The following is a 27,355-nucleotide window of genomic DNA, read 5'->3' as shown; positions in this document are numbered from 1 at the left end:
TGGAGAGAGAGAAGCCACTGTGTATGACAGTAGTCAGCTAGTTAATATGTTGAATATTCATGGGCTCAAGAAAAGTTGCCCTAACAGTTTGGTGTGATACTATTGCTGTGGTTTGACTGTGTCCCACAAAAGTTCATGTGTTAGAAACTTATTTGCTAATGTAACATTATTAAGAGGTGGGGACTTTAAGAAGTGATTGGGTCATCAGGGCTCTATCCTCATGAATAAACGAATGCCCTTATCCCAGGAATGAGTTAATTCTCAAGGGAGTTAATTGGTTCTTACAGGAGGGAGGGAGTTCTCTCCAGAGCAGGTTGTAATATAATAAAAACAAGTTTAACTTATTCTTAAGATCTCCTTAGCACACGATTTACTTGCCCTTCTTCTTCTTCTTCTTTTTTTTTTTTTGACAGAGTCTTGCTCTGTCACCAGGCTGGAGTGCAGTGACATGATCTTGGCTCACTGCAGTCTCTGCCTCCTGGGTTCAAGCAATTCTCCTGCCTCAGCCTCCTGAGTAGCTGGGACTACAGGTGCGTGCCACCATGCCTGGCTAATTTTTTTGTATTTTTAGTAGAGACGGGGTTTCACCATGTTGGCCAGGATGGTCTTGATCTCCTGACCTCGTGATCCACCCGCCTGGGCCTCCCAAAGTGCTGGGATTACAGGCGTGAGCCACCGTACCTGGCCGCCCTTCTTTTCTACACAATGTCATGACGTAGTGGGAAGGCTCTCCCCAGAAGTTGCTGCCATGCCCTTGGACTTCCCAGCCTACAGAGCAATGAGCCAAATAAACTTATTTTCCTTATAAATTACCCAGTCTCAGATATTGTGTTATGGCAAAAGAAAATGAAATAAGACAATTGATAATGAGGTGATGTCCTTTCTTCCTGTCTAGGACCTTTCCTATCTGGGCCCTGCAGATAGAAGGAAAGCCAGAGGTCTGTCTGTCTCTCATTCATTTAAATGAGATGAGATAGGAGTTTTAAATTAAGACATTGTAATATTTCAATCATTGTTTAAAGTGAAAGGCATTTATTGTTTGTGAAAGGTGTCAGGCCTATTGTCACAGTGACTAAACTTCCATACACTCATAAAAAATTCTTGAGAAAAAATTAAACTTGCCTACCCTGGTATTTTTCCTTCCATCAGCAGTTTACTTAATCAGTTATCTATTTTATGGTAACACTCTTTGACTGTCAGTTTGGACAATGGTTTCTGTAATGAAGAAACCTATTGGGGATTGGAGGATCAGACAGAAACTTATTGTTGCCAAGTTAAATAAATGAATGACCCATGCACCATTACTTTAAATAGTTTCCTTGATTGTTTGGCATTTACTCTTCCAAAGCAAAAGGAACATAGTAATTTCACTTAGGTAAACTAAATAAAATCTTTTATTTTTTTAAATAACTACTTTTTCACTTCCTATTTTCAAATTTGCTAGCGTAGTTCCTTAAAGGCATCTAATGCCAGTCTTTTGGAAAACATTGAAAATTCAAAGAAAAACATTTGGCTATTTTGGATTTTAGTGCTGTGTTTCCCCTAAAACTTTGTAATTTATAATGACCTCAAAATGTAGCTCTAAAAATAACCTTGCACCTTAAAGGTGGAGGAATTAGGACATTATGTTTCCTAATATTAAGGAATATTAAATCTTCATTTATGTTTTCAGTTTCCAGAACAGCACGTTAAAGGAGGCAATCAATTTTGGACTTTTTTCAAGCACACCGTCTTTCCATGCAAATGTTGGGCAGAGTTGTAATTAATAGATACTTGGCAAGAGTTGCATGATGTAGAAAGAGTTATTGTTGTATTCATCAAGTTAAAAAATTCTTTCTGAAATAAATTGGTTTTGTTGTTACACAAATTGTAACCAACTACTAGAAACTGCATTCCAGGGTTTCATCTTTTAAGGCATTCCTGGAAATACAGTTTGAAACTTCAGCTCTGGTTAGATTGGGAATCAAATTTATAAAATCAAATATAATGCCATTTACTAAATGCTTTCTATCTTTCTTTTCTTTTCCTCCTTCCTTTCCTTTCTTTCTTTGGGATGGAGTCTCTCTATATTGCACAGGCTGGTCTCAAACTCCTTGGTTCAAGGGATTCTCCCATCTTAGCCTCCCAAGTAACTGGGATTACAGGGATGCACCACCACACCTAACTCTCAATCTAAATTTAAGAAGAAATAAACTCTTTAGGGCTCTTGTATTTGGCTGAACATATATGAAATACAAAGGAAGGGACATAATTTCTGCCCTCTATGAGTTTGTAAGCTAATATAGACACTAGTAGTACAGTCAAATTAGTGAAAATTCATGCTATCACAAGGCAAAATTGTACTGTCATTAAATCTATGAACAGAATATTTATATTGTAGATAAGGAAGTATATTTTAAGTAGTGGGGAGTAGAAGTAATAGGTAGATGTTACAGTATATCAGTTAACAGTTCAAAAAATAGCTTGAGAATTAATAACTTCTGAAGTATGACATGAAAAGGAGCAGGATTTTAAAAGCTTCCCCAGGTGATTCTTATTTAATCAGCTTTCAGAATCACTTGTCTAGACCAACCCATCTGATGTTTGAATTCCCTGAATACCTATCAAGAGGTCATCTAGCCTGTATTTGAATAGGAAGTTTCTGAGATAGTTCATTCAGTTTTGTCGTTTAAGAATTCTGGTGCAAAAAAACAGGCACATAGACCAATGGAACATAATAGAGAGCCCAGAAGTAAGGCCGCACATCTATGACCATTTGATCTTCAATAAGGCTGACAAAAAACAAGCAATGGGGAAAAGACTTCCTATTTAATCAATGTTGCTGGGATAACTGGCTATCCATAAGCAGAAGATTGAAGCTGGAACCCTCCCTTACACCATATACAAAAATCAACTCAAGATGGGTTAAAGACTTAAATGTAAAACCCAAAACTATCAAAACCCTGGAAGACAACCTAGCAATACCATCCTGGACATAGGAATGGCAAAGATTTCATGACAAAGATGCTAACAGCAATCACAACAAAAGCAAAAATTGGCAAAAGGGATCTAATTAAAATTAAGAGCTTCTGTACAGCAAAAATAAACTATCAACAGAGTAAACAGACAGCCTACAGAATGGGAGAAAATATTCACAAACTATGCATCTGAAAAGGTCTAATATCCAGCATCTATTTACAAGAGAAAAAAAAACATTAAAAAGTGGGCAAAGGACATGAACAGACACTTTTCAAAAGAAGGCATGCATGCAGCCAACAAGCATATGAATAAAAGCTCAGCATCACTGATCACTAGAGAAATGCAAATCAAAACCACAATGAGATATCATCTCACACCAGTCAGAATGGCTGTTGTTAATACAAAGTCGAAAAATAACAGATGCTGATGAGATTGCAGAGAAAAGGGAACACTTATACACTGTTGGTGAGAGTGTAAATTAGCTCAACCATTGTGGAAAGCAGTATGGTGATTCCTCAAAGAGCTAAAGACAGAACTATCATTCAACCTAGCAGTCCCATTACTGGGAGTATACCTGAAGGAATGTGAATCATTCTGTCATAAAGACACATGCACGTGTACATTCGTTGCACTACTACTCACAATAGCAAAGATATGGAATCAACCTAAATGCCTATCAATGGTAGACTGAATAAAGAAAATATGCTATATACACACCATGGAATACTGTGCATCCATAAAAAAAGAATGTTCCTTTGCAGGGACATGGATGGAGCTGGAGGCTGATGGAGCTGGAGGCCATTATCCCTAACTACCTAATGCAGGAATAAAAAAACACACCATGTTCTCACTTATAAGTGGGAAGTAATAATGAGAACACATGGACACAAAGGGGGAACAACACACACTGGGGCCTCTCAGAGGGTGAAGGGTGGGAGGAAAGGGAGGAGCTGAAAAAAAGTAACTATTGGGTATTAGGCTTAATACGTGGGTGATGAAATAATCTGTACAACAAACCCCCATGACACAGGTTTACCTATATAACAAAACTTCACATGTAACCCCGAATCTAAAATAAAAATTAAAAAAAAATTTATGGGGGGCATTTCCTTCATGATATGCCAGACAGATAAAATTCCTTAATGTCTTAAAGTTCAGTGAAGAGTATAATGACCAATATGTGGTCAGGTTCTTACTAAAAACCACTTTTAAATTCATTAAACATTTATATGTAGAAAAAAATACAAATCCCACAGTTTAAAAATTTGTGCACTTGGTCATAGATGTTAGAAATTTGATCAGGATCTGAAATGTAGTTCTGAAGAATGCCTTCACATCTTAAGTATGACAGTATTTGGAAACAGATCAAAGCTTTCCATATAAAGTGTCTGTCTCTATTCCTTTATTTCTTGAAAAATACCTGGTTAAATAAAGTTAGGGTAATGGTAATCAGAGAGCAGCAGTTCTCCTCTCTGGAGTTTATTTTAGAGAAAGAATGTGTATAAAAAGAATGTGTTCTGTTATTAAAAGGTCTTTGGTATTGGTTTGCTGCAGTCATGAGCAAGCTGAGCTATATGTGCATCACAATTTAAAATGCAAAATATTTAACCTTAGAGTTCAACGTGAACAAACACTGGAAACCAAAATAGTTTTTTCAGTTGTAGAGCCATATGTGTACAAGTAAGCTCCCCAAGGTGTTTGCTGATCAGTATAAAGATAGATTCAAGACTGGAAAAATACAAGGGTTTTATCTTTTTTTTTTCTATTTATTTTATTATTTTTTTTGAAGGATTTTTCTTATTATACTTTAAGTTCTAGGGTACATGTGCACAACGTGCAGGTTTGTTACATATGTGTATACATGTGCCGTGTTGGTTAGCTGCACCCATTAACTCGTCATTTACATTAGGTATTTCTACTACTGCTATCCCTCTCCCATCCCCCCATGCCACGACAGGCCCAGGTATGTGATGTTCCCCACCCTGTGTCCAAGTGTTCTCATTGTTCAATTCCCACCTATCAGTGAGAACATGTGGTGTTTGGTTTTCTGTCCTTGTGATAGTTTGCTCTGAATGATGGTTTCCAGTTTCATCCATGTCGCTACACAGGACATGAACTCATCCTTTTTTACGGCTGCATAGTATTCCATGGTGTATATGTGCCACATTTTCTTAATCCAGTCTATCATTGATGGACATTTGGGTTGGTTCCAAGTCTTTGCTATTGTGAATAGTGCCACAATAAATATATGTGTGCATGTGTCTTTATAGCAGCATGATTTATAATCCTTTGGGTATATACCCAGTAATGGGATGGCTGGGTCAAATGGTGTTTCTAGTTTTAGATCCTTGAGGAATCGCCACACTGTCTTCCACAATGGTTGAACTAGTTTACATTCCCACCAACAGTGTAAAAGCATTCCTATTTTTCTACATACTCCCCAGCATCTGTTGTTTCCTGACTTTTTAATGATTGCCATTCTAACTGGTGTGAGGTGGTATCTCATTGTGGTTTTGATTTGCATTTCTCTGATGACCAGTGATGATGAGCATTTTTTCATGTGTTTGTTGGCTGCATAAATGTCTTCTTTTGAGAAGTGTCTGTTCATATCCTTTGCCCACTTTTTGATGGGGTTGTTTGTTTTTTCCTTGCAAATTGGCTTACGTTCTTTGTAGATTCTGGATATTAGCCCTTTGTCAGATGGGTAGATGGCAAAAATTTTCTCCCATTCTGTAGGTTGCCTGTTCACTCTGCTGATAGTTTCTTTTGCTGTGCAGAAGCGCTTTAGTTTAATTAGATCCCATTTGTCAATTTTTCCTTTTGTTGCCATTGCTTTTGGTGTTTTAGTCATGAAGTCCTTGCCTGTGCTTATGTCCTCAATGGCATTGCCTAGGTTTTCTTCTAGGGTTTTTATGGTTTTACGTCTAACATTTAAGTCTTTAATCCATCTTGAATTAATTTTTGTATAAGGTGTAAGGAAGGGATCCAGTTTCAGCTTTGTACATATGGCTAGCCAGTTTTCCCAGCACCATTTATTAAATAGGGAATCCTTTCCCCATTCCTTGTTTTTGTTAGGTTTGTCAAAGATCAGATGGTTGTAGATGTGTGGTATTATTTCTGAGGGCTCTGTTCTGTTCCATTGGTCTATATCTCTGTTTTGGTACCAGTACCATGCTGTTTTGGTTACTGTATCCTTGTACTACAGTTTGAAGTCAGGTGGCGTGATGCCTCCATCTTTGTTCTTTTGGCTTAGGATTGACTTGGTGATGCGGGCTCTGTTTTGGTTCCATCTGAACTTTAAAGTAGTTTTTTCCAATTCTGTGAAGAAAGTCATTGGTAGCTTGATGGGGATGGCATTGAATCTATAAATTCCCTTGGGCAGTATGGCCATTTTCACGATATTGATTCTTCCTACCCATGAGCATGGAATGTTCTTTCATTTGTTTGTATCCTCTTTTATTTCATTGAGCAGTGGTTTGTAGTTCTCCCTGAAGAGGTCCTTCACATCCCTTGTCAGTGGGATTCCTAGGTATTTTATTCTCTTTGTAGCAATTGTGAATGGGATTCACTCACGATTTGGCTCTCTGTCTGTTATTTGTGTATACGAATGCTTGTGATTTTTGCACATTGATTTTGTATCCTGAGACTTTGCTGAAGTTGCTTGTCAGCTTAAGGAGATTTTGGGCTGAGACGATGGGGTTTTCTAGATATACCATCATGTCATCTGCAAACAGGGACAACTGGACTTCCTCTTTTCCTAATTGAATACCCTTCATTTCTTTCTCTTGCCTGATTGCCCTGGCCAGAACTTCCAACACTGTTGAATAGGAGTGGCGAGAGAGGGCATCCCTGTCTTGTGCCAGTTTTCAAAGGGAATGCTTCCAGTTTTTGCCCATTCAGTATGATATTGGCTGTGGGTTTGTCATAAATAGCTCTTATTATTTTGAGATATTTTCCATCAATACCGAATTTATTGAGAGTTTTTAGCATGAAGGGCTGTTGAATTTTCTCAAAGGCCTTTTCTGCATCTATTGAGATAATGATGTGGTTTTTCTCTTTCGTTCTGTTTATGTGATGGATTATGTTTATTGATTTGCATATGTTGGACCAGCCTTGCATCCCAGGGATGAATCCAACTTGATCATGGTGGATAAGCTTTTTGATGTGCTGCTGGATTCGGTTTGCCAGTATTTTATTGAGGATTTTCGCATCAATGTTCATCAGGGATATTGGTCTAAAATTCTCTTTTTTTGTTGTGTCTCTGCCAGGTTTTGGTATCAGGATGATGCTGGCCTCATAAAATGAGTTAGGGAGGATTCCCTCTTTTTCTTCTGATGGGAATAATTTCAGAAGGAATGGTACCAGCTCCTCTTTGTACTTCTGATAGAATTCGGCTGTGAATCTGTCTGGTCCTGGACATTTTTCGGTTGGTAGGCTATTAATTATTGCCTCAGTTTCAGAGCCTGTTATTCGCTATTCAGAGATTCAGCTTCTTCCTGGTTTAGTCTCAGGAGGGTGTATGTGTTCAGGAATTTATCCATTTCTTCTAGACTTTCTAGTTTATTTCTGTAGAGGTGTTTATAGTATTCTCTGATGGTAGTTTGTATTTCTATGGGATTGGTGGTGATATAACCTTTATCATTTTTTATTGTGTCTTTTTGATTCTTCTCTCTTTTCTTCTTTATTAGTCTTGCTAGCAGTCTATCAATTTTGTTGATCTTTTCAAAAAACCAGCTCCTGGATTCATTGATTTTTTGAAGGGTTTTTTGTGTCTCTATTTCCTTCAGTTCTGCTCTGATCTTAGTTATTTCTTGCCTTCTGCTAGTTTTTGAATGTGTTTGCTCTTGCTTCTCTAGTTCTTTTAATCGTGATGTTAGGGTGTCGATTTTAGATCTTTCCTGCTTTCTCTTGTGGGCATTTAGTTCTATAAATTTCCCTCTACACACTGCTTTAAATGTGTCCCAGAGATTCTGGTATGTTGTGTCTTTGTTCTCATTGGTTTCAAAGAACATCTTTATTTCTGCCTTCATTTCGTTATGTACCCAGTAGTCATTCAGGAGCAGGTTGTTCAGTTTCCATGTAGTTGTGCAGTTTTGAGTGAGTTTCTTAATCCTGAGTTCTAATTTGATTGCAATGTGGTCTGATAGATAGTTTGTTGTGATTTCTGTTCTTTTACATTTGCTGAGGAGAGCTTTACTTCCAACTATGTGGTCAATTTTGGAATAAGTGTGATGTGGTGCTGAGAAGAATGTATATTCTGTTGATTTGGGGTGGAGAATTCTGTAGATGTCTATTAGGTCTGCTTGGTGCAGAGCTGAGTTCAAGTCCTGGATATCCTTGTTAACCTTATGTCTTGTTGATCTGTCTAATATTGACAGTGGGGTGTTAAAGTCTCCCATTATTATTGTGTGGGAGTCTAAGTCTCTTTTTAGGTCTCTCGGGGCTTGCTTTATGAATCTGGGTGCTCCTGTATTGGGTGCATATATATTTGGAATAGGTAGCTCTTCTTGTTGAATTGTTCCTTTTACCATTATGTAATGGCCATCTTTGTTTCTTTTTATCTTTGTTGGTTTAAAGTCTGTTTTATCAGAGACTAGGATTGCAACCCCTTTTGTTTTTTGCTTTCCATTTGCTTGGTAGATCTTCCTCCATCCCTTTCTTTTGAGCCTATGTATGTCTCTGCATGTGAGATGGGTCTCCTGAATACAGCACACTGATGGGGTCTTGACTCTTTGTCCAATTTGCCAGTCTGTGTCTTTTAAATGGGGCATTTAGCCCATTTACATTTAAGGTTAACATTGTGATGTGTGAATTTTATCCTGTCATTATGATGTTAGCTGATTATTTTGTCCATTAGTTGATGCAGTTTCTTCCTAGCATCAACGGTCTTTACACTTTGGCATGTTTTTGCAGTGGCTGGTACTTGTTGTTCCTTTCCGTGTTTAGTGCTTCCTTCAGGAGCTTTTGTAAGGCAAGCCTGATGGTGACAGAATCTCTCACAATTTGCTTGTCTGTAAAGGATTTTATTTCTCCTTCCCTTATGAAGCTTAGTTTGGCTGGATATGAAATTCTGGGTTGAAAATTCTTTTCTTTAAGAATGTTGAATATTGGCCCCCACTCTCTTCTGGCTTGTAGGGTTTCTGCCGAGAGATCCACTGTTAGTCTGATGGGCTTCCCTTTGAGGGTAACCCGACCTTTCTCTCTGGCTGCCCTTAGCATTTTTTCCTTCATTTCAACCTTGGTGAATCTGATAATTATATGTCTTGGGGTTGCTCTTTTCAAGGAGTATATTTGTGGTGTTCCCTGTACTTCCTGAATTTGAATGTTGGCCTGCCTTGCTGGGCTGGGGAAGTTCTCCTGGATAATATCCTGAAGAGTGTTTTCCAGCTTGGTTCCATTCTCCCCATCACTTTCTAGTACACCAATTACATGTAGATTTGGTTTTTTCACATAGTCTCATATTTCTTGGAAGGTTTGTTTGTTTCTTTTTACTCTTTTTTCTCTAAACTTCTCTTCTGGCTTCATTTCTTTAATTTGATCTTCAATCACTGATACCCTTTCTTCCACTTGATCGAATCGGCTACTGAAGCTTGTGCATGCATCACGTAGTTCTTGTGCCATGGTTTTCAGTTCCTTCAGGTCATTTAAGGTCTTCTCTGCACTGTTTATTCAGTTAGCCATTCGTCTAATCTTTTTTCAAGGTTTTTAGCTTCCTTACGATGGGTTCAAACATCCTCCTTTAGCTCAGAGAAGTTTGTTATTACTGACTTTCTGAAGCCTACTTCTGTCAGCTCGTCAAAGTCATTCTTTGTCCTGCTTTGTTCCGTTGCTGGTGAGGAGTTGTGATCCTTTGGAGGAGAAGGAGTGCTCTGGTTTTTAAAATTTTTATCTTTTCTGCTCTGGTTTCTCTCCATCTTTGTGGTTTTATCTACCTTTGGTCTTTGATGATGTTGACCTACAGATGGGGTTTTGTGGATGTCCTTTTTGTTGATGCTGATGCTATTCCTTTCTGTTTGTTAGTTTTCCTTCTACCAGTCAGGTCCCTCAGCTGCAGGTCTGTTTGATTTTGCTAGAAGTCCACTTCAGACCCTGTTTTCCTGGGTTTCACCAGCAGAGGCTGCAGAACAGCAAATATTGCAGAACAGCAAATATTGCTCCCTGATTCTTCCTCTGGAAGCTTCGTCTCAGTGGGGCACCTGGCTGTATGAGGTGTCAGTCGGCCCCTACTGGGAGGTGTCTCCAAATTAGGCTACATGAGGGTCATGGACCCACTTGAGGAGGTGGTCTGTCCGTTCTCAGAGTTCAAACACCATGCTGGGAGAACCACTGCTCTTTTCAGAGCTGTCAGACAGGGACGTTTAAGTCTGCAGAAGTTTCTGCTGCGTTTTGTTCAGCTACGCCCTGCCTCTAGAGGTGGAGCCTACAGAGACAGGTGGGCCTCCTTGAGCTGTGGTGGGCTCCACCCAGTTCCAGCTTCTGGCCACTTTGTTTACCTACTCAATCCTCAGCAATGGCGGACGCCCCTCCCCCAGCCAGGCTTGCTTCCTTGCAGTTGGATCTGGGACTAGCAGTGAACAAGACTCCGTGGGCGTGAGACCCACTGAGCCAGGCATGGGATATAATCTCCTGGTGTGTAGTTTGCTGAGTCCATTGGAAAAGCACAGTGTTTAGGTGGCAGTGTCCTGATTTTCCCAGTACAGTCTGTCAGGGCATCCCTTGGCTAGGAAAGGGAAATCCCCTGACCCCTTGCACTTCCCTGGTGAGGCGATGCCCCGCCCTGCTTCCACTTGCCCTCCTTGGCCTGCACCCACTTTCACACCAGTCCCAGTGAGATGAACCAGGTACCTTAGTTGGAAATGCAGAAATCACCCGTCTTCTGCGTCGATCACACTGGGAGCTGCAGACCGGAGCTGTTCCTATTCGGCCATCTTGCAAGGGTTTTATCTTAACTTTACTGGAGACATCAGAAGGAGGAAGCAGGGAGGAGAGAGAAGGAGAATGAAGACAGACAGACAGACAGAGACAGATATGCACTGACAGAGCTGTCTGATTCTGATTCCATCCTAAGCACTTTAAAATCCATGAAAGCCTCTTTTGTCCCCAGTGGTTCCTAAGTGAACTCATTCTGGATAGCTCTTGTTAGTTCTTTTTTTTTTTTTTTTTTTTTTTTTTTTGAGGTGGAGTCTTGCTCTGTCGCCTAGGCTGGAGTGCAGTGTAGTGGTGTGATCTCGGCTCACTGCAAGCCCTGCCTCCTGGGTTCACGCCATTCTCCTGTTTCAGCCTCCCAAGTAGCTGGGACTACAGGCACTTGCCACCACGCCTGGCTAATTTTTTTGTATTTTTAGCAGAGATGGGGTTTCACCATGTTAGCCAGGATGGTCTCGATCTCCTGACCTCATGATCTGCTTTCCTCGGCCTCCCAAAGTGCTGGGATTACAAGCGTGAGCCACCGTGCCCAGCCAGCTCTGGTTAATTCTTTATAGCGTCATTAAGATGAAGTGACTTGAAGCCCATTTAACTGTTCACTCCATTATATTGAAGAGCCAGTATTTGTCACTAAACAGCAGATATGTATCCAGATGTCTTTGGCGAACTTGTATTCTTTTTTGCTATACACACACACACATACATACATATATACAGATATATATATATGTACACACATACATATATACAGATATATATATACACACACATACATACATACACACACACACACACATACTTTAAGTCCTGGGATACATGTGCAGAACGTGCAGGTTTGTTACATAGATATACAAGTACCATGGTGGTTTCCTGCACCCATCAACCTGTCATCTACATTAGGTATTTCTCCTAATGCTATCTCTCCCCTGGCCCCCAACCCCTGACAGACCCCGGTGTATGATGTTCCATTCCCTATGTCCATGTGTTCTGATTGTTCAACTCCCACTTATAAGTGAGAACATGTGGTGTTTGGTTATCTGTTCCTGTGTTAGTTTGCTGAAAATGATGATTTCCAGCTTCATCCATGTCCCTACAAAGGACATGAACTCATCCTTTTTTATGGCTGCATAGTATTCCATGGTGTTTATGTGCCACTTTTTCTTATCCAGTCCATCATTGATGGGCATTTCGGTTGGTTCCAAGTCTTTGCTATTGTGAACAGTGCTGCAATAAGCATACGTGTGCATGTGTCTTTATAGTAGAATGATTTATAATCCTTTGGGTATATACCCAGCAATGGGATTGCTGGGTCAATGGTATTTCTAGTTCTAGATCCTTGAGGAATCGCCACACTGTCTTCCACAATGGTTGAACTAATTTACACTCCCACCAACAGTGTAAAAGCATTCCTATTTCTCCACAACCTCTCCAGCATCTGTTGTTTCCTGACTCTTTAATGATTGCCATTCTAACTGGCATAAGATGGTATCTCATTGTGGTTTTGATTTGCATTTCTCTAATGACCAGTGATGATGAGCTTTTTTTCATATGTTTGTTGGCTGTATAAATGTCTTCTTTTGAGAAGTGTCTGTTCATATCTTTTGCCCACTTCTTGATGCGGTTGTTTGTTTTTTTCTTGTAAATTTGTTTAAGTTCCTTGTACATTCTGGATATTAACCCATGTCAGATGGATAGATTGCAAAAATTTTCTCCCATTCTGTAGGTTGGCTGTTTGCTATGATGATAATTTCTTTTGCTGTGCAGAAGCTCTTTAGTTTAACTCCATCCCATTTGTCAATATTGGCTTTTTTTTTTTTGCCATTGCTTTTGGTGTTTTAGTCATGAAGTCTTTGCCCATGCCTATATCCTGAATGGTATTCCCTAGGTTTTCTTCTAGGGTTTTCATGGTTTTAGGTCTTACACTTAAGACTTTAATCCATCTTGAATTAATTTTTGTATAAGGTGTAAGGTAGGGTCCAGTTTCAGTTTTCTGCATATGGCTAGCCAGTTTTCCCAACATCACTTATTAAATAGGGAATCCTTTCCCCATTGCTGGTTTTTGGCAGGTTTGTTAAAGATCAGATGGTTGTAGATGTATGGTGTTATTTCTGAGGCCTCTGTTCTGTTTCGTTGGTCTATATCTCTGTTTTGGTACCAGTACCATGCTGTTTTGGTTGCTGTAGACTTGTAGTATAGTTTGAAGTCAGGTAGCGTGATGCCTCCAGCTTTGTTCTTTTTGCTTGGAATTGTCTTGGCTATATGGGCTCTTTTTTGATTCCATATGAAACTTAAAGTACCTTTTTCTAATTCTGTGAAGAAAGTCAGTGGTAGCTTGATGGGGATAGCATTGAATATATAAATTACTTTGGGCAGTATGGCCATTTTCACAATATTGATTCTTCCTATTCATGAGCATGGAATTTTTTTTTCCATTTTTTTGTGTCCTCTCTTATTTTCTTGAGCAGCGGTTTGTAGTTCTCCTTGAAGAGGTCCTTCACATCCCTTGTAAATCGGATTCCTAGGTATTTTATTCTCTTTGTAGCAATTGTGAATGGGAGTTCACTCAAGGTTTGACTCTCTTTTTGTCTGTTATTGGTGTATAGGCATGCTTGTGATTTTGGCACATTGATTTTCTATCCTGAGACTTTGCTGAAGTTGCTGATCAGCTTAAGGAGATTTTGGGCTGAGACGATGGGGTTTTCTAAATATATAATCATGTCATCTGCAAACAAAGATAATTTGAATTCCTGTCTTCCTATTTGAATACCCTTTCTTTCTTTCTTTTACCTGATTGCCTTGGCCAGAACTTCCAATACTATTTTGAATAGGAGTGGTAAGAGACGTCATCCTTGTCTTGTGTCATTTTTCGAAGGGAATGCTTCCAGCTTTTGCCCATTCAGTATGATACTGGCTGTTGGTTTGTGATAAATTGCTCTTATTATTTTGAGATACATTCCATCAATACTTAGTTTATTGAGCGTTTTTACCATGAAGTGGTGTTGAATTTTATCGAAGGCCTTTTTGCATCTATTGAGATAATCATATGGTTTTTGTCATTCGTTCTGTTTATGTGATGGATTATTTTTATTGATTTGCATATATTTAACCAGCCTTGCATGCCAGGGATGAAGCTGACTTGATAATGGTGGATAAGCTTTTTTATGTGCTGCTGGATTCGGTTTGCCAGTATTTTATTGAGGATTTTCGCATTGATGTTCATCAGTGATATGTGCCTGAAATTTTCTTTTTTTGTTTTGTCTGTGCCAGGTTTTGGTATCAGGATGATGCTGGCCTCATAAAATGAGTTAGGGAGGACTCCCTCTTTTTCAATTGTTTGGAATAATTTCAGAAGGAATGGTACAGCTCCTCTTTGTACCTCTGGTAGAATTCAGCTGTGAATCCATCTGATCCTGGCTTTTATTGGTTGGTGGGCTATTAACTACCGCCTCAGTTTCAGAACTTACTGGTCTATTCAGGGATTCAACTTTTTCCTGATTTAGTGTTTGGAGGTTGGTTGTGTCCTGAAATTTATCCATTTCTCCTAGATGTTCTAGTTTATTTGCATAGAGGTGTTTATAGTATTCTCTGATGGTAGTTTGTATTTCTGTGGGATCAGTGGTGATATTTCCTTTATCATTTTTTATTGTGTCTATTTAACTCTTCTCTCTTTTCTTCTTTATTAGTCTGGCTAGAGTCTATCTATTTTGTTAATCCTTTGAAAAAATCAGCTCCTAGATTCATGGATTTTTTGAGGAGTTTTTCGTGTCTCTATCTCCTTCAGTTCTGCTCTGATCTTCGTTATTTCTTGTCTTCTGCTAGCTTTTGAATTTGTTTGCTCTTGCTTCTCTAATTCTTTTAATTGTGATGTTAGGGTGTCAATTTTAGATCTTTCCTGCTTTCTCCTGTGGGCATTTAGTGCTATAAATTTCCCTCTAAACACCACTTTAACTGTGTCCCAGAGATTCTGGTTTGTTGTCTCTTTGTTCTCATTGGTTTCAAAGAACTTCTTTATTTCTGCCTTAATTTCATTACTTACCCAGTAATCATTCAGGAGCAGGTTGTTCAGTTTCCATGTAGTTGTGTGGTTTTGAGTGAATTTCTTAATCCTGAGTTCTAATTTGATTGCACTGTGGTCTGAGAGACAGTTTGTTATGATTTCCATTCTTTTGCATTTGCTCAGGAGTGTTTTACTTCCAACTGCTAACTAGAATAACCAGTTTAGAGAAGAACATAAATGACCTGATGGAGCTGAAAAACAGCACGAGAACTTCATGAAGCATACACAGGTTATCAATATCCTAATCGATCAAGCAGAAGAAAGAATATCAGAGACTGAAGATCAACTTAATGAAATAAAGCATGAAGACAAAATTAGAGAAAAAAGAATGAAAAGGAATGAACAAAGCCTTCCAGAAACATGGGACTCTGTAAAAAGACCAAACCTACGTTTGATTGGTGTACCTGAAAGTGACGGTGAGAATGCAACCAAGTTGAAAAACACTCTTCAGGTTATTATCCAGGAGAATTTTCCTTCCCCAACCTAACAAGACAGGCCAACATTCAAATTCAGGAAACACAGAGAACACTGCAAAGATACCCCTTGAGAAGAGCAACCCCAAGACATATAATTATGATTCACCAAGGTTGAAATGAAGGAAAAAATGTTAAGGGCAGCCAGAGAGAAAGGTCGGGTTACCCACAAAGGGAAGCCCATCAGACTAACAGCAAATCTCTCTGCAGAAACCCTGTAAGCCAGAAGAGAGTAGTAGCCAATACTCAACATTCTTAAAGAAAGGAATTTTCAACCCAGAATTTCATATCCAGCCAAACTAAGCTTCATAAGCAAAGCAAAAGAGAAATAAAATCCTTTATAGACAAGCATCCAGGCCTGCCTTACAAGAGCTCCTGAAGGATGCAGTAAATATGGAAAGGAAAACTGGTACCAGCCACTGCAAAAACATACCAAGTTGAAAAGACCATCGACACTATGAAGAAACTGCATCAACTAATGGGTAAAATAACCAGCTAGCATCATAATGACAGGATCAAATTCACACATAACTATATTAACCTTAAATGTAAGTGGGGTAAATGCCCCAATTAAAAGATGCAGACTGTCAAATTGGATAAAGAGTCAAGACCCATCAGTATGCTGTATTCAGGAGACCCATTTCATGTGCAAAGACACACATAGGCTCAAAATAAAGGGATGGAGGAATATTTACCAAGCAAATAAAAAGAAAAAAAAGGAAAAAAAGCATGGGTTGCAATCCTAGTCTCTGATAAAACAGACTTTAAGCCAACAAAGATTTAAAAAGACAAAGAAGGGCATTACATAGTGATAAAGGGATCAATGCAACAAGAAGAGCTAACTATCCTAAATATATATGCACCCAATAAAGGAGCACCCAGATTCATGTAGAGACCTACAAAGAGACTTAGACTCCCACACAATAATAGTGGGAGACTTTAGCACCCCACTGTCAATATTAGACAGAGCAACGTGACAGAAAATTAACAAGGGTATTCAGGACTTGAACTCAGCCTGGACCAAGTGGATATAATAGACATCTACAGAACTCTCCACCCCAAATCAACAGAATATACATTCTTCTTAGCACCACATCGCACTTACTCAAAGCTGGATTCTTAACCTTCCAAAGTTCACATGCTATCTCTCACCAGTATCTTTGTTTTTTTCTTCTTCATCAATTAGGATGATTTAGAACACCAGTAATGTTGATATAGCATTGTTTCCACTTATTATTGTGTTTAATTCTTTTTTCCACAGTTGATATAGTTTTCTTTTTTTCTTTTTTCTTTGTTTTTTTTTGAGTTGGAGTCTCGCACTGTCACCCAGGCTGGACTGCAGTCCACTGCGATCTCTGCTTACTGCAAGCTCCGCCTCCTTGGTTCACGCCATTCTCCTGCCTCAGCCTCCCATGTAGCTGGGACTACAGGTGCCGGCCACCACGCCCGGCTAATGTTTTGTATTTTTAGTAGAGATGGGGTTTCACCGTGTTAGCGAGGATGTGATCTGCCTGCCTCGGCCTCCCAAAGTGCTGGGATTACAGGCGTGAGCTGCCGTGCCCAGCCAATTGATATAATTTTCTGTAGGAAGATTTGTTTCTGAAGTAAGCAAAATAATGATTCATTTCTAAATTAATAAAACATTCTCTTTGTGACTGTAATCACTTGTATAGTCTGTTGGAAAGGAGCAAGAGATCAAAATAGTGACTCATCCAAGAATTATTTACATTTCGTGTTGGTCTGTGAGTACATTTGAGGTGAATTTACCTTTTAAATTATGTTTCTTTCTGCTGATACTAATATTGGTAGGTAATCCTTGATCTTACAGCAAATAATATTTAAAACTCAGGAATTTTGGGGGTGACAGGAGAAAGACAGAGGAGAGCTAAAAAATACCAATGCCAATCTACTTTATAATTAATAGAAAATTATATTTGGTATTGTTTTTGTTAAACATCAGATGTTGAATGATTATTTTCTTTTGATGCAAGTATATTTCTAAATAAAGAAGAATCAGTAGCACTAAATATTAAGAGCAGTGTGAACATTAAAAATAGTTAATTTTTTAAGTCTTATTTGACTTTATATTGATGTGCTCATAATTGTAAGGTATGGAATTATTTCTCCAGCTATAACCCTGAGCAGGTTTTGTTGCACATGTCTAGTAGGCTCCAGCACTGAAGTTCTCAATCAAGCAAGAGAATTAGATACAATCTATGCCCTGGGGACTAGAATGCACAGTTGAGTTGTTCCACACTGGTATAATTATGATCAGTCTAACATCTGGAATCATCAGTTTTAAATGTTTAACTACTCTGAACTCTGACCCAAATCCACATATGCAGTCATAAATAGATTTTCCTCTTAATAGGAGAATTGACAATTAATATTCTAAATAATTATTTTGTAAAATGTTTACATATTTGCCAGAATCTGCCAGACAATCAACCTTTTATAGTAAATCTCAGCTGATAAGAAGCCTTTTAAAAGGATTATAAGTTGTGAATTAGCATTTAAACAATATTTTTAATCGTTTAGACTTAGACATTTACTTTAGAAAATGGACAGAGAATTCTTGGCCAGGCGTGGTGGCTCACACCTGTTATCCCAGCACTTTAGGAGGCTGAGACGGGCAGATCACGAGGTCAGGAGATCGAGACCATCCTGGCTAACACAGTGAAACCCCATCTCTACTAAAAATACAAAAAATTACCTGGGCATGGTGGCGGGTGCCTGTAGTCCCAGCTACTCAGGAGGCTGAGGCAGGAGAATGGCATGAACCCAGGAGGTGGAGCTTGCAGTGAGCCGAGATCGTGCCACTGCACTCCAGCCTGGGCAACAGAGCGAGACTCCGTCTCAAAAAAAAAAAAAAAAAAAAGAAAAAGAAAAAAATATTGATAGAGAATTCTTGATGGGCTTCTTGAGATAGGCATTTTTCCCTCAGAAAATAATTCAATTTATTGCAAACTAAACTTTAATTTTTGCTGCTGTTGACACTTTCTTACAGTCAGTAGAGAGAGCACAAGTTTTCTATCAGTCCCTTCATCACAAACTGAAGTGACATCATTAATGATGGTATAAAGGGAGAAAACTCTAGACTAATTCATATTGGCTCATGTTTCTGGGAAAAATTTAAATTTAACAGGTAGAAAGCCAAGAATTATAAAGATGAAATGTAATATCAGGTTTCAGAGACCATCTGTTAAGTTGAATGATACAGTGACAAGAATAAATTGACATAATTCCTTTAAAATTTAAAAATGTGGGGCCGTGTGCGGTGGTACACGCCTGTAATCCCAGCACATTGGGAGGCAGAGACAGGTGGATCACCTGAGGTCAGGAGTTAGAGGCCAGCCTGACAAATAAGGTGAAACCCCATCTCTGCCAAAAATACAAAAATTAGCTGGGCATGGTGGTGGGCGCCTGTAATCCCAGCTACTCAGGAGGCTGAGGCAAGAGAATTGCTTGAATCCGGGAGGCGGAGGTTGCAGTGAGGCAAGATCGTGCCATTGCACTCCAGCCTGGGCAACAGAGCAAGACTCCATCTCAAAAAAAAAAAAAAAAAAAAAAAAGGCCCGGCGCGTTGTCTGGCACCTGTAATCCCAGCACTTTGGGAGGCTGAGGTGGGTGGATCACCTGAGGTCAGGGGTTCGAGACCAGCCTGACCAACATGGAGAAACCCCATCTCTACTAAATAAATACAAAAATTAGCTGGGCATGGTGGCGCATGCCTGTAATCCCAGCTACTCTGGAGGCTGAGACAGAAGAATTGCTTGAACCCTGGAGGCGGAGGTTGCGGTGAGCTGAGATTATGCCATTGCACTCCAGCCTGGGCAACAAGAGCGAAACTCCATCTCAAAAATAAATAAATAAATAAATAAATAAAATTTAAAAATCTGGGCTATCAAAGCAAAAAATGGACAAATGGGATCACATCACGTTAAAAAGCTTCTGCACATTAAAGGAACCATCAAAGTGAAGAAATGACCCGGAAATGGGAGAAAATATTTGCAAACTACCCAACTGACAAAGGATTTATAACCAGAATATATAAGGAGCTGCAACAACTCTATAGGAAAAAATCTAACAATCCCGTTTAAAAATTGGCAAAAGATCTGAATAGACATTTGTGAAAAGAAGTCATACAGTGGCAAACAGACATATGAAAAGGTGCTCAGAATCATTGATAATCAGAGAAATTCAAATCAAAACTACAAAGAGATGTCATCTCACCCCAGTTAAAATGGCTTATGTCCAAAGTCAGGCAATAACAAATGCTGGCAAGGATGTGAGGAAAAGGGGACCCTTGTCACTGTTGGTAGGAATGTAAATTAGTACAACCACTATCGAGAACAGTTTCGAGGTTCCTCAAAGAACTAAAAATAGAGCTACCTTATGACTGAGCAGTCCTATTGCTGGGTATACACCCAAAAGAAAGGAAATCAGTATATCAAAGAGATATCTGTACTCCCATGTTTATTGCAGCAGTGTTCACAATAGCCAAGATTTGAAAGCAACCTAAGTGTCCATCAACAGATGAATGGTTAAAGAAAATGTGTTATTTATACACAATGGAGTACTATTTAGCTATAAAAGGAATGAGATCCTGTCATTTGCAACAACGTGGATGGAACTGGATGCCATTATGTTAAGTGAAATAAGCCTGGCTGGAAAGACAAACATTGCATGTTCTCACTTATTTGTGGGATCTGAAACTAAAACAATTGAACTTATGGACAGAGAGAGTAGAGGATAGTTATTCGAGGTGGGGAAGGGTAGTGGGGTCGGGAGGAGATGGCAGTGGCTAATGGGTACAAAAAAAATAGTTAGAAAGAATGAATAAGACCTAGTATTTGACAGCACAACAGGGTGACTATAGTCAATAGTAACTTAACTGTACATTTTAAAATATCGAAAAGTTTAATTGTATTGGTTATAACACAAAAGACGAATGCTTGAGGGGATGGATACCCCATTTTACATGATGTGGTTATTACACATTGCATGCCTGTATCAAAACATCTCATGGACCCCTTAAATATATATAACTACTATGTACTCACAAAAATTAAAATAAAATTTAAAATAAAAATCTAGGTTATGCTAGATTAAGGACTAAATTTAATTTTACTGGAGATTATGTTGTTTATGCATTATTTTCTTATAAAATTTGAAGTTCACTCTACGGCTATCTGAAATGATTACTTATATGATATACGAAACTTATATACTATACTAAACTTTGATGTACTATACAGCAAAAGAAGTAGTGATTTATGTGTGAGCCAGTTATGTTTCTGTCTTCTTCAACAAGGATTAGAAATTTTTTTTCAGGGCAAAACCCAGAGGCTGATTGTGTTGTGATTAAGGACTTAATCATTAATTAAGAACATACATTTCAGCAAAATACCCCATATATTTCTACAAATAGTAGACAAAAAAAAATTTACACCGAAAAAAACTTCTATAAATATAGTTCCATGAAATGTTTACATGCTTCGTGAGCATTTGACAGGACATGGAAGATGATCATTGTCCTTGTCAAATGTTGTTATTAGTTTGTTCGAATGATGCTATTCAGACTATTCTGCAAAGAAACCCAAATGGCATAGATGCTTATTTGTGCTACTGTGTTAGGGTTAATTAAGCACAGAGAAAACCAAACCAGTTTAATCTCCCTCTCTAGTATCTTATAGCTATTAAAATAATGTCCCTGAACATTTTAATAAAACTTTTACTTTTTTAATGTAACAGCTGTTTAAGTTAAATAGGGCATATGGAAATAGATTCATTTTATAAAGGAGTTAATTGAGATATATCGAGACTTAGTTATTCAAGGTTATATATTATATTAAGACTGTCATCAAAACCAGAATCTGGAGCTCTTGACTCCTAGTTCAAGGAGTTGCCAACTTAAAGTTTATGCTGAAGTAATCTAGGGGAGGTGATTCTGAAAATATAAGAACATTGTTTAAATTGCTGATCTTTTCCTAAGTGCCTGTTTTGTGCAAAATATTATGTCATTACTTTTGTTTGATAAAAAGATGAAAAAAATCATAGTGTCCTTGAAGCTATATTGTGTAATGGTGATACAAATAGTAGACAAAAAGTGTTTAAAACAGTAACATGTTTATATCATATGAAAGCTAAGAATACTTTTTAGAGCCAATGCAGTAGAGAACACCCTACATACTAATATATAGTGAAGGAGAAGATTTGGAGGAAATAGCCAAGGAGATTCCTCTGCTTATGTAGGAAGAGAATAGCTCTGAGATTGAGGGCTAATACCCCTTAAATAAGATTACTAGGGCAGTCAAGTTGAGCAGAGGTCGTTCTAAAAGCTATTTATAGTTAAGATGTAATGCTAAATAGTGTAATCATAGAGATAGCTGAGTCCTTGGAAACTATCTAGTGCAGGCATTAGTTTTACAGTTAAAGAAACTGAGACTCAGAGTGATTCTTAGTTATTTGTTTGAAGTTAGTTATACAGCTGGATACAGCCAGAGCTAGAATTTGATCCTTTCCAAATGACTGGATATGAAAAAAACTAGGAAACAGATTAATAACAGAATCTGGAAGGTGGCAAATTCTGGAAATGTATTGGAGGTGTAGAGTGTAATTTTTGCCGAGATGTGATTTCCATCAGTCTTTGCAAGAGGGGAAGAGAAGTGTTAATTTTTGGTTTCTTGGGCAAAGTAAATCAAAATAGAAGGCTGTAGTGATCCATGGAACAGTTTGAAAAGTAGGATGAGCTGCCTGATAGCCTTTAGGAAAATGACCTTCCCAGCAACGTCTAAGGCATTTTATTAATAACAATAATATATGTAATAATGATATTAACAGTGACAGCTATCATTTATTGAATGTTAGGCATCATGTCAAGTGTCTGTGTATAGTAGTTTATTTAATTATTTTAATCCTGTGACCTAAGTATTTCCATGCTATTTGTAGATGAAGAAACAAAAACTCTGATAGGTTAAGTCATTATCTAGTCATACAGGTAGTCAGCTATAGAATCAAATTTTGAATCCTGATCTCTTTGAATTCTAAAAATAGTGTATCTCAAACTTGAGTAATGAATAGGCCCTCCTTCTAAAGGAAAAATAATCTCCCTGCACCCCATACTGACTTATTTTTATTATAAGATTACTTAACTAGGTGTAAACAAAAATTTCTTAAGTTTATAGCTCATATTGTATAGTTTAAAAATTAAATTAAATACAAGCAAAACTTACAAAATCAGTAAAATTCAAATTTATGACGTTAATTTAATGTAAAAGATTTTTTTCCTGAAATGAAGATGCTGATTGCAAGATGAATTTACAGCTAACTACTACTGTATAGGTTCTTTTGAGTTTGGCATGCCCATACTGCCAAGTGCTTTGTGATAACTTAGTTCTCCTACCACTTTTCTCTATTTGAACTTCTTCAAAATATCCCTTCAGGCAATACTGTCTAGTATCATTTGACCTTCACTTGGTGTAATCAGTTATTTATTGTTAATCTTGCCTCTGTTTTCATTGGTTGTGTCTGCCACTTGATACCAATTTAACAGTTTGGGGCTCTGAATTGTCATAGCATTCTGTATTTAATTATAAGGTGATGGTCAGCCATGTGATCTATATTATGTTTATGTTAATTATTTTTTAGGTTATCATCTAGAGGGAACCACAAAATTAAAAAAAAAATTCACGGATTCGGCCAATCTTAACCAGGCCTTTGTTGTTTTGACCTAAAGAAAAATTGTGCTGCACTTTCTCTCAAAACTCTGTACCGTAGTACTACCTGGTTTCTGTAGGGTAGTAGTGGAGATCCAGAAAATTTGCCATCTCCATCCACTTCAGTTCAGGCCTCTACCATTTTGCATCTGAATTTCTGCCACAGCCCTCAGTTTTATTCCCACCAAACTGCTTTCCACAGTGTGAGTTTTTAAGAATATAAACTTCTAGGACTCAGCCTAAGAATCACCTCTTTCTGGACACTTTTCTCCATTGTTTCTCCTATGTCTAGCTTCCCCTTCCATCTGTCATACTTCACCATTTTCTCTCCTAGATTGAATTAGTTAGCTTTTCTTCCTATTTCTTCTTTATAACTCCATAACACCCTGTGCACACCTCTGTTATAATGCTTAGCATATTGTATTGTAATCCTTATTTTTTCAGTCTTCCAAGTAGAATATTAACAGCTTCTTCTTCCTCCTCCTCCTCTTCTTTTCTTCTTCTTCTTTCTTCTCCTCCCCCTTGTTCTCCTTCTCCTCCTCCTTAGCATATTGTATTGTAATGCTTAATTTTTCAGTCTCCCAAGTAGACTATTAACAACCTCCTCCTTCTCCTCCTCATCTTCCTCTTCTTCTCCTTCTCCTCCCCTCTTTCTCCTTTCCTTTCCTTTTTCCTTTTCCTTTTCTTTTTTTCTCTCTCTTTCTTTCGTTCTTTCTTCTTCATGTTCCTCTTTTTCCTCTCCTTCATCATCTTCTTCGTTGTCATCTTCTTTTTTCTTCTTTCTTCTTCCTCCTCCTTTTTCTTCTTTCTTCATTTCTTCTTCTCCTGCTCCTCCTTCTTCTTCTTGTTTCTTCTTTCTTCTTTTTTCTTCCTTTTTTTTTTGAGATGGGGTCTCACTGTATTGCCCAGGCTGGTCTTGGACTCCTGGGCTTAAGTGATCCCTCCACCTCAGCCTCCCAAGTAGTTGGGATTACAGGCACATGTCACCATGCCTGGCTATTGGACTGTTAATTTGAAAGTAAAGCCTAGCTTGTGCATCTGTATAACTAGCACATTATCTGAATGAGAAGAAAGTTCCACTGATAGAGTTATGATCCTGAATCACTGATTAGTCAGTTGCGATTTTTATTTTATTTTATTTTTTGTTTTGAGATGAAGTCTTGCTCTGTCACCCAGGCTGGAAGGCCAGTGGTGTGATCTCGGCTCACCGCAACCTCTGTCTCCCAGGTTCAAGTGATTCTCCTGCCGCAGCCTCCCAAGTAGCTGGGATTACAGGCACGAGCCACCATGCCCGGCTAATTTTTGTATTTTTAGTAGATACAAGGTTTCACCATGTTAGCCAGGCTGGTCTTGAACTCCTGACCCCAAACGATCTGCCCACCTCAGCCTTCCAGAATGCTGGGATTGTAGGCGTGAGCCACCATGCCCGGCCCAGTTGTGATTTTAGAAGTGAGGATTCAAAGGTAGGCCAAAACAAAGTCGACATTTTCTTGTCTTTCTCATTCATGTGTGTAAAATGTATATGAATGACCTAAATAGTTAATGTAATAGACTATTTGCGTATGTAAGCAACATAATGCTGGAAGTAATTTCTCCACAGAGAATTAAAAGATAATAGTATTTTGTTTATCTTTGGCTAGGTGCTGTTATTGTCTCCACGCCCCAGGACATCGCATTGATGGATGCACACAAGGGTGCTGAGATGTTTCGCAGAGTCCACGTGCCCGTAAGCGTTTACAGCTTCACTGTGAAAAATATAAAACTCTTCTAACTGAAGAAGCAAGTCATTGAAAATTACAGTTGACGTTTTAATTTAGTCCTGTGCACAAGTCTTTATGAAAGTCCTAGTTTATCATTTTGGTGACTTTAAAAACACACTTATAGGTACAAACATGTCTTTACATGATATTAATCCATAAGAATTGTAAAACACCCTTTAGGTAAGAGTTTTCTATAGAAGTACTACTTCTCTCATACTTGCAGCTATCACTGACAAAAAAAATTACAAGAGTGTTTTAGGAAATTATTTAGATAGATAGGCTTGAATAGATCACTTCTGGGGAAGCGGATGAAAAAAAGATTACTTTTTTGCTTCTGCCTCCTACAGTTCAACTCATTTATAGCTCACCTTCTTCTAGGAGGCACTTCAGGATTTTCTCCCTAATTTGGTGGAATGAAAGTTAAAAATAAGATAAAAATAGACAAAATAATTAAAATTAGATGGGGTCAGAAGTGAAGTCAGTAAACAAATTGCGTGCTATTAAGAAACTTAAATACATGCTAGGGGTGTACCATGACTTTTCTAGCAGCCAAAGGAAAAGAAAAATAGTACCATTATAAAACTGTGCATTTCTACAAAGTTAAAAAAAAAAACAACTGGATGCTCAAAAGAGACAGAGCTGAGACCAGAGAGAAATATCTTCCCTAGGTTCTTAGAAAGAAGAACCTGTGTATGTGATGAACACACACTCATCACCTTCTTTATAGTAAATACAGGGTTCTCCCTTCTAGTGTGCCTCAACAAAAGCAGGTGGAGTTGTGCTGGAGTACAATTTAAAGCAAACATTTCAGTACAGTGCCAACATGATGCTTCTCTGTGGCTGGCTAGCTAGTGGCCTTGCTTAATTCAAAGACAGATTTTAGAGCATATACATCAGAGCTTTTTAAACTTTAGTCTGTAGATTAGCTTCAGGATCTCATGATTTTTCTCTCCCTCACCTCCCCCATCCCTAAATTGTATGCCTACATGTATTTGTTTTGGTATGGAACGAATTATAACTTTTATCAGATTCTTCAGTGAGACCATGACACAGGATAAGATCCAGTAATGTATTTGAATGAATGGACTTGAAGGGAAGCTTTCATAAATGTTTATCTCTCAGAGGGCTTCTGAAAAGTGTAAAATAGTGTAGTAGAATGGTTGAGGTGAATTTCCTCAAGTACCTCTTCTCCCTTGCCAGTTAGCACAGTGCTGTGGGCATTGGCAAGCTGAGGAACTCTGGGTTGGATTGACATGTTCTCGTGAAAATCGAGGAGGCTGATAAGGAAGGTGCCTGTATGCTTACCTTCCAGATGGTCCAGGGGTTTTTCACTAGCAGATTTATAATTGCAATCAGCAAGTAGTTTAGGGCCAGTGTTCTATGTCATGAACTTTAGGTTGGAAAATTTTTAAAACAGTGATATAACCAAATGCCTGCCTCACACCGAAAACTCTCTCTAAAGCACCTAATTTGAGCACGTTACTTTGTATTATGCCCTCTAAGACAAACTAGACACAGGTAATGCCTACCCAGATAACTAAATAAGGTTACTTGTTATATGGGATTTTAAAATATAAATCAGCAAAAAGTTAGAAGGTTATCTACCAAAAATTATGACATTGACTTAAGTGATCTATAATCCTTCTTTCTGGCAGAAATTAGATAACAGTGCCAATTGTCTATTAAGATCACTCCAAAGTCAGGATAATAGCCATTCTATTTGCACATAGTGAATGCTTAACTTCTCATTCTGTAAGATGAGAGTTGAGGGTGTTCAGCTCACCCAAAAACATGAATTCCTTGAGGAAAAAGTTTTAAACAGAGCAGGAGCAAGACCTTTTTAAAATTTTACCCCCTATAAATTATCATTTTATATATCAAAATACCGTTTCAACTGACACTGTCATTTGAGGTGACTGGCTGTGGAGAAAGTCCTACATGGACTTTGCTAGTTAGGAGTCTAATGACCGTAGTTGCCAAATTCAGCATATATTATTTTTCAGTCCCTATGTAAACCTGTATACCTGTGAACGTGGATACTTATACTGTTCTGACAGATTTTTTCCTAAATTCTAAGACAGAGGGTTGGACAGATAATCCTTATGGAACATAACAGAGAGGAAAAGGGATGGTCACTAAGTCCAGGTTAGGCTATTGCTAGGTGGATGCCACTGAAGGATAAACGTTAAGGATATTAGCAAGGAAGTATTGTGAGGAAGTATTCCAAAGTGAAGGCTGATGGACTGCATAAGGCTCATAGGACTACTTCAGGGATCAGTTAGAAGGTGAAAGAGCTGTTTGGGATCAGAAAGTTGATATTAGAGTATAAGTTTGCCAAGTTAGAGCAGTTCTGGGTCATGGCAAGGTCCAGGATGTTGTCATGGGTTTGTGAGACTTAGTGGGAGTAGAAATGAAAGTCATTGGAACTGTGTAATTCTTCCAAGTTGAAATTTATAGTTCTTT

General features: G+C 38.3%; 1 protein-coding gene across 2 annotated transcripts in view; it reads left to right on the top strand.

Moving 5' to 3' along the window:
* Window positions 1–27,355, top strand: part of NUBPL (NUBP iron-sulfur cluster assembly factor, mitochondrial) — a 312,393-nt gene that overhangs the window by 252,989 nt on the left and 32,049 nt on the right. For both annotated transcript variants that reach the window (XM_055361333.2, XM_004055061.5), the window contains exon 8: window positions 24,773–24,858. In XM_055361333.2, the coding sequence (XP_055217308.1) occupies window positions 24,773–24,858 (86 nt within the window). The remainder of the gene's footprint in view (window positions 1–24,772; window positions 24,859–27,355) is intronic.

The sequence above is a fragment of the Gorilla gorilla genome, chromosome 15 (assembly GCF_029281585.2).
Source record: "Gorilla gorilla gorilla isolate KB3781 chromosome 15, NHGRI_mGorGor1-v2.1_pri, whole genome shotgun sequence".
NCBI lineage: Eukaryota > Metazoa > Chordata > Mammalia > Primates > Hominidae > Gorilla > Gorilla gorilla.
This window is presented reverse-complemented; position numbering and strand designations above follow the sequence as displayed.